Here is a 7,268-nt window from a genome sequence, read left to right as displayed (position 1 = left end):
TATGTTAACGTCTTCAGTAACGGGACAGTGAACCGTCTCACTATCTGTATGCTTCTTCCTTTGATCGCAGGAATCCCCGCCGTCGCATTTTTGCCACTGCGTCACTACATCCCACTCCCAGGCCACATGCCTCATGCGCCTGCAGACTGCAAACACAGAAAGTTCCTTCTCTTCTTATTTATTATCAGTTTGAAGTCGAGAGACAAGCAAGGGAGGCGAGCTACCGGGGAGTCCTGAAGCTTTTATTGCCATGCAAGAAACCATCCCTTGTTCCAGGAAGGTAGTTAAACCTCTGTATGGTATAAATGCGCCTCGACGTGGCGGCCATTCCATGCTCGCGAGGGGAAGAGAAGCTGCCCGCCCGATCTGGAAGAAACTCGCGCCAAGTGACCTCGAGTGAAAATGAACCGGTCACAATTCCTATTGCTGGTTTGCTATTGGGTGGTTTTCTTGGCTTACTTTGGTAGGTATTTACCAGAAATTATATATATTTAAAAAAAGCAAGAGTCTTCGTGAATAGCTGGGATTTCTTAGTCACTGTGCACTGTTCTGTTGCCCGTTTTGCTGATCAATGAACACTAAGCAGAAACCGCTCAGAGTCAAGAACTAGCCATTGCACCCCCTCTAGTAGGCTGTCTACGACCCACGTATTAGGACTGTATTATGTGCTATGCAGACACTATTCTAAATTGGGAGATCCCGAGGCAGCTGCAGCCTCTTCAACTGTTTGCTGACCTCAACAAATCCCATGAAACAATGGCAAACATGAATGGGATCCTGTGGTTCGCCACTGTTGGGAAAGTAATGCCTTTGGATTGTTTATTTTGTTATTCCTTGTTTCATCCTGTTGCCCCCCAAGAAGCTGAATATCGCAGGTCTCTTTTACTTCCTTTTCCTTTCATTAGTATTGTTACTGACCCAAGACACAATTTATCAGTTTGTGGTCCTTCTAAATATTCATTCCTCTTCAGAAATCACAGTTGCTCAATAACAAATGGTTCCTGCAGGATCCAGTTGCTGACATGTGAGTTTTTTGTACTTGCTTACCTCGGGATCTTGGAGCTGTGGATGGTGTCTGGTGGCTTCAGTTGGTCTTTTTATTTAACCACTAGTATCCCTCTTCTTTTCATCAGCTGGACCTCTGTAGTCGCCTGCCCATAATCTTTTATGTTGCAACGGATCCAGTAGAGCACCCATATAATAGGTCAACTGGAATTTCCATCCATGATTGTATCGGTATTAAAATACAGGGTGTTATTATTGTTTACTAGTGAATGGCCCTCGTTACAAGTTTGCCGGTAACCCACCTTTACTACCGGCGGGTTACCGGCAAACTCGCCTTTCCATGACCGGCGCCCGATATCCCAGTGTTCCCGGGATATTATGTGTGCCGGTAACAGCAGTAAATGCCCATTCCACGGAGTCCCACAGGACTCCTTTGGATGGGAACTACTGAATCACTGGCACTGTTCTTAACAGTACTGGTGATTTCTCTGCCGGTAGGGGCCAGAACTCAGGGCAGGTCAGGCCTGCTGATAGTTCAATGCCCCCGCCCTACCGGCAGACCCGGAGTGAGCAGGTCCCGTAATGATGGTCAATGTCTGCTCCCGAGAGTGCCCTGTTTTCTTATTGCGTGATAAAGGTTAAAGTGGGAACATTATAGAAGATAGCCCACCAGTTTGTAGTTGTGTTGTTATACAATGTGGATTTCAACGAATAAACAGTCTTTTGGAAAGAGACTCTCTGCAGAATTCCTAAGTGGTGTTGCCCTTCCATATCGTATTCATCTACACTAGTCTCCACAGACACACCTCGTGGGTTTTGTGGTTTGTGGGAAAACTTCACAATTCCCCCTTCAGAATAGAACATCTCCTTTAAGAGCCTAACATCTTCAGGGAGGATCGGGCTGAAAAAGTGAGAGAAAGGTTAGAGGAAAGGGAAGGAATGGGTTGTGAGGGGAGGGGGAAGGGTTAGCAAGAGTCCTCTGTATCTCATCTGCGAATGCTATTCAAGTAGGACAGCACTATAAAGCTCAGAAGTAAGTTATCTCAGTAGGTTAAGGCACGTACTGCGGCGGTCTATGCGCAACCTGCAGGTCCCAGGTTTGAATCTGGGTAAAAACTCAGTATTTCATCCTTCTGACGTTGATCAGGTTAGTAGGGGAATTTTAAGATTGCATGCCAGACCAGCAAATTCAGTCACCTGTCAGCAATGTCTGTGTCTGCTTTTCATCAATAAGAGGTCGACACATTGAGTAACATAGTACATCATAGGGAATATATAACAGACATGTACCTCTGAAGGAAGCATCATTCTTGCATTCAGGCTGCATGATGTTTCATCCTGATGAGTTCCCATCCATGAGAGGCCTACTAAAGTCATTTATTTAATAATAGTGAGAGTCTATGGTTGCAGTTCAATGACCTCAGAAAGGACAGAAGGGATGAGACAGAGTCAGTCACATATCAAGCATTAATGATGTCGGCTCTGACGCCCCCTAGGAAACACCATTTAGTCAGGTAGGATTGCAATTTTTTGAGTTTTGTATCTGGAAAAAACAGATAACATATATCTACATTAGGAGGCCTGTTCTCAAAACCTTTGCTGGCTAAAGTAATGAGATGCGTGGGTTTATCTCATTGCTTGTTCCCTAAAAAAGGAGCCATACTACCAAGGTCCCTTTGAATGTGTGCAACACAGGTGTGCCCATTTAAATTCCCATTTGCAACTCCTCTGCACATTTGCACAATGGATCGGCGTGCAAATTAAAATGTGCCGAAACCAGCACATTCCCATTTGCGCCTATAGAAAAGGTGGAGGGAAAGTTAAATAAATGCCAGGTTAATTTCTGACCTGTTCATGCATTGTTTCTTTAATGCTGCTGTCCCACCTACGTTTCTGTCCATCAAACAGAAATAGAAATGTTTTTCTTTTCATGCCATTTCACCACGATGGGCCCTTCAAGGGCCCATTATGATGAAATGTACTCCCAGCATTCAAGTAGGTGCAGGGAGGGCTCCTGAGACTAATCTATGCATGGGGACTGGTCAGTGCATCATCCCTGCTACAGCAGAGCCCCCTGGAAATGAACAGTCCACCTTTGTGAATAAGATGAGCTGCACATTCTGTGAAGTAATTCGACCCTCTGCATATTTTTGATTGTAGTACTTTTTGTGTATTTGGCACTAAGTGTTTTAAAGGCAAATAACGAGTTCATTCTGGGGGGTTTGCATTAAAGAAATAGCCAGGTGAATTCATCATTTAGACACTTTGCTTTCTTCAAGAATCCCTGGCAGGTAATCTTCTGAACTTCTGACCTATTCCGTTAACTTTATACTTGGTTTTCTTTGAACTTGTGCTGACAGGAAAATGTCAGACCTCTTCAACGCAGTGCTTACTGCAACATTTCATCAGCATTCATTGTCTGGAGTTTCACCCAAATCTCTTAAAGGTTTGGCTGACCTCACAACACCTGAATACAGAGACAATTCAGGTGATTAAAGGTCCGGATGAATTTATTCACCCATGCTCAGTTCACACTCCAAAGGCAGCACTGTTGAATACATATGTGATAGAACTCTTCTTAAATGGCATCCAGGTGAAGCCTCCTGGGACTTTGGATTAAGGAATGATCTGCTTTTATGAAGACCCAATGCTTGGATGTGACTGCAAAATGCCACTGAAAGTCCTTTGTTGTGTTATAGGCCCCCAGCCAGGGTACAATATCACAAGGACACCCTTCAACATTTTGTATCTGCATTCCCTCTTACATTAATTTATATTTATTTGCATTTTTTAAAGCGCTCACACAGCCCCGGGGCATGGAGGCGCTGTTATAGATTTTTGTTGTTGTTGTCTTAGTTGCATGTTTATAACACGCTTAAATACCCAGAGGTTTGTAAGGGCGGAACCGATTATCGAACCTGTGTTGTTTCTTTTCCTCTTGCTTCCAAGGCGAGCACGTTGCCACTGAGCTATCCCCCAGGACACTGAGCTAAGTCTTTACAGCGCTATACTCAAGCAAATTGCCCAGGTCACTGAATTTCTAATTTTTCGGGTTCCCAAACTGCACCAGGAAAATAGGGACCTGCAGGGCATTTGGCTTTATTAAGGGCACAGTTCTAACTTCCTTGATTTTAAACCAGTTTTCAGGGAAAACATGTGGGATTTTACTGGAAGAAGTGATACCACCCCTTTAGCCCCAGGCAGTGTTGCAATGCAGTATCACTTTGGTCAGCAGTGTCTTGTTGCAGGGCTCCAAGACTGTCAACAGTTTCACAAGGCGGAAAAGAGCTTCCTTGAGTCAACCTCTCTCACAGTGCTGGTTTGGGTTCCAGTGGGGGACGCCTTAAAGGCTACACGGGGATAACTCCTCAAACTCCGTTCTGATTAACTTCAGCAGTCAAAACTCACCTCTACTGCATCTCGCATTGCCTCGCCAAGCGTTCTGACTCATCCTACGCGCTCCAACCAAATTACACATCAACTCACATCAGGAGCATCTGCCAGCCGTATAACCAGCCAGTACATCAAGCACGAAACACCTGCAGACCGGTCGGTCAATGCGCCACCTCTTGCCAGGTTCAATCCTTTTGCTTATGCTGCACATGGGGCCTCATGTATTCCCTGCCTGTCACTCTTAACAAACTCCTCTGGCCCAGCAGGCAGTGTTTTTTTTTTAAAAAAAACTTTATTTATTGTTGCACACGGGTATGACACATCAACATTTATGTAGCATTTACAGAACTTGTACATTTCTTTTAGACGTTAGCGCATACGATTGCGTATTTTCGACTTCAGCTTTGTCAGCGAGGTATTGTTTATATCTGGCCCATATGTTTCTGGGTCTAGTGGCTGCTTGCATTGAGTCTATATCCATTTCTTCTTTGTCGTTTGTCCAGATCATGTCCCTGTCCCAATCTCCCTTTGTTGGAGGCAGCAGGCGGTGTTTAATGCATCCCCTCCCTCAACTAGACGCCAATCTACATGCAACCCACTTGTCCTTTGACCGGTGGTGGATTGCAAACTTTTAAAGTGGCGAGGCATAAATATTTTTTCGGAGTTGGTGCACAAGCAGGGTGACATCGAATCTACCTTTTCCAAGGGGAACCTTTGGTGATTCTGTCCCCAAAGCATTTGTTGAACTAAAGGGTCAATCAAAATTGTATGTTTTACTTTTTGGAAAAGAAATTGGTTGTAAAGAAATAGGATTGCCTGGCTATTTTGTAGAGGGACACTTCATTTTCAGGTACCTAACAACACACATGAAAAGTTTGCAGCGGCAAATCATGCACTGTACTTGAGAGCAGCATTTATACATAGCCCGGTTTCTATCGCCCAAATCAGGCATCTCAGCGGCATATTTTGCCACAATCTTGACCCCAATATATCTCAAATACACGCTCTGCCCAGCCTTCCAAGATACTGTTTATCATTTCACCAGTAGGGGGCTCCTTTTACCATTCCCACAAACAGAGACAGACACGTTGTAAGGAAGAGAGCGTGATGTTAGTGTCCTTTCAAGCATCTACTGTTCTCTGTATGTTGGTGGATCCGAGGTTTCTAGTATACCTTCATTTGATTGTGAACCAGGGTTCGATCTTGGTGAACTCCGCAATAAACTGGGTGAACCCCTCAATTAACTGGGCACTAGGTTTCAATCCGGGCTAGCAATATTAGTTTGTTACGGTATATAGCAGACACTACAATCATACAATATTTTTATATTATCTAACTTTCTTTGGTGTGCTAAACTGCTGCAATCTAATACGATATACACACTGGACTACAGTGGATTTATTATTTATTATTTTCTTTATTTGTTTATTTCTATCGCGCCATAGGCTGCACGCAGCCTGTATTTAATTTATTCCTGTTTTTTTGGGTCACTGTGACAGTCCTAGACCTGCACAAATGAAGCCATGTCAAACTGTATTTGACCATGTGAATTTTTATGTTAATGTAATTTTTTCTTTGGTGCGCGCAACTCCGGCAGCCTAATAGTGTATAAGCATGGGCCACGCGTGAATGCATTCAGTATACGGTACATTTAACACCTGAGCCATGGTAGCATGTGAATTAGAAGTTTTTCCAAGCTCATAGGTGTCGAGGTGGACCTTGTTCGAGTTACTCGTATAGGTATGTGCAAAGGATGATGTCTTGGAAACACAGTCAGCTGAAGCCAGAGGATCGTAGTTCAAGACCCTCTGTACGCGTTGACAATATTATACATTTTTCAGGCCATGCATACAGAAAGAGACAAAAGTAATACAAAAAAAGTAGTCAGAGAGATGGTGCTTCAGTCCTGTGGATGGGTATGAAAACCAGATCCGCTGAGTTGGTGAGGAGTTTGGTAGTCAAGGTGCACTGGATGATGCCTACAGTAAGTTGCAGTAGCGCAGGTTCTAATTAGTGTGCTTAGAGACATAGTATAAGTACCTATAGCATCTGGTCTAAAGACTGTGATAAGAGAAGCAATGTATATTTCCAGTGCCACTGTAAAAAAACTGAATTTAGCGCACATCTCCCCGGAATTAGTATATGAGAAGATAGGTTATTTATAACGCGCTTAATACCCAGAGGTTTCTGAGTGCGGATCCAGGGATCGAACTTGTGGTGCTCCATGTTATAGATGAAGGGTCGTTTATAGCATCTATCGGACTCTGCTCTTCATGGCGGATGATTTCATGGAAGTCAGGTGGCACCCTCAACCAAAATCAAGGGTGTGTTGAGAGGCATGCCCTGCTGTGCTGTGGAAACTACCCCCCACAATGTTTCTCCAAGCAGGGCAACTGTAAAGCCTGACTCGCATTTCAATCTTCCATTTCCAAGCCAGAGCTCACTGAGCATGGTGGAAGGCGCAGTTCGTTACTTGAACATCATGATGAGAAAACAGCAGAGATTTGAGCTGGGTCACAGTTCACTTGCCAACTTCCTCTTTAATCAGGAATTCAATGATCTGCCACAGGCACCTAAAAGTGCACCATAAAAGTAATGTAAGAACATTTTAGTTTTCAGAAACACTCAAGAAATTGGCCTTCGCATACAGACGTGGCACCACAATACATATCAGCATTTTAGATCTACAAGGTGGGACATTTTGAGAAGGAAACTGGAATAACTGACTGACTCACACTGGGATGCATGAGGTCTTAGAGGAAGAAAGGATGGAGAAAATAAAAATCTACACAAATATCAACAATATGTGTCTAAAACAATCAGCACTCTCCTCTTCCAAATAGGGTTGATTGGCTTGTAAGGGCAGCCCC

At 43.9% G+C, this 7,268-nt stretch overlaps 1 protein-coding gene across 1 annotated transcript in view; it reads left to right on the top strand.

Moving 5' to 3' along the window:
* The first annotated feature begins 278 nt into the window (after positions 1-278).
* LOC138526311 (otospiralin-like) overlaps positions 279-7,268 on the top strand; it is a 130,608-nt gene continuing 123,618 nt past the window's right edge. The window contains exon 1 of the mRNA XM_069636902.1: positions 279-463. Within this exon, the coding sequence (XP_069493003.1) occupies positions 403-463 (61 nt within the window). The 5' untranslated portion in view covers positions 279-402. The remainder of the gene's footprint in view (positions 464-7,268) is intronic.

The sequence above is a fragment of the Ambystoma mexicanum genome, chromosome 7p (assembly GCF_040938575.1).
Source record: "Ambystoma mexicanum isolate Mex_15411 chromosome 7p, UKY_AmexF1_1, whole genome shotgun sequence".
Classification (NCBI taxonomy): Eukaryota; Metazoa; Chordata; class Amphibia; order Caudata; family Ambystomatidae; genus Ambystoma; species Ambystoma mexicanum.
Note: the sequence above shows the minus strand (reverse complement) of the source record. Positions and strands in the feature narration are given on the sequence as shown.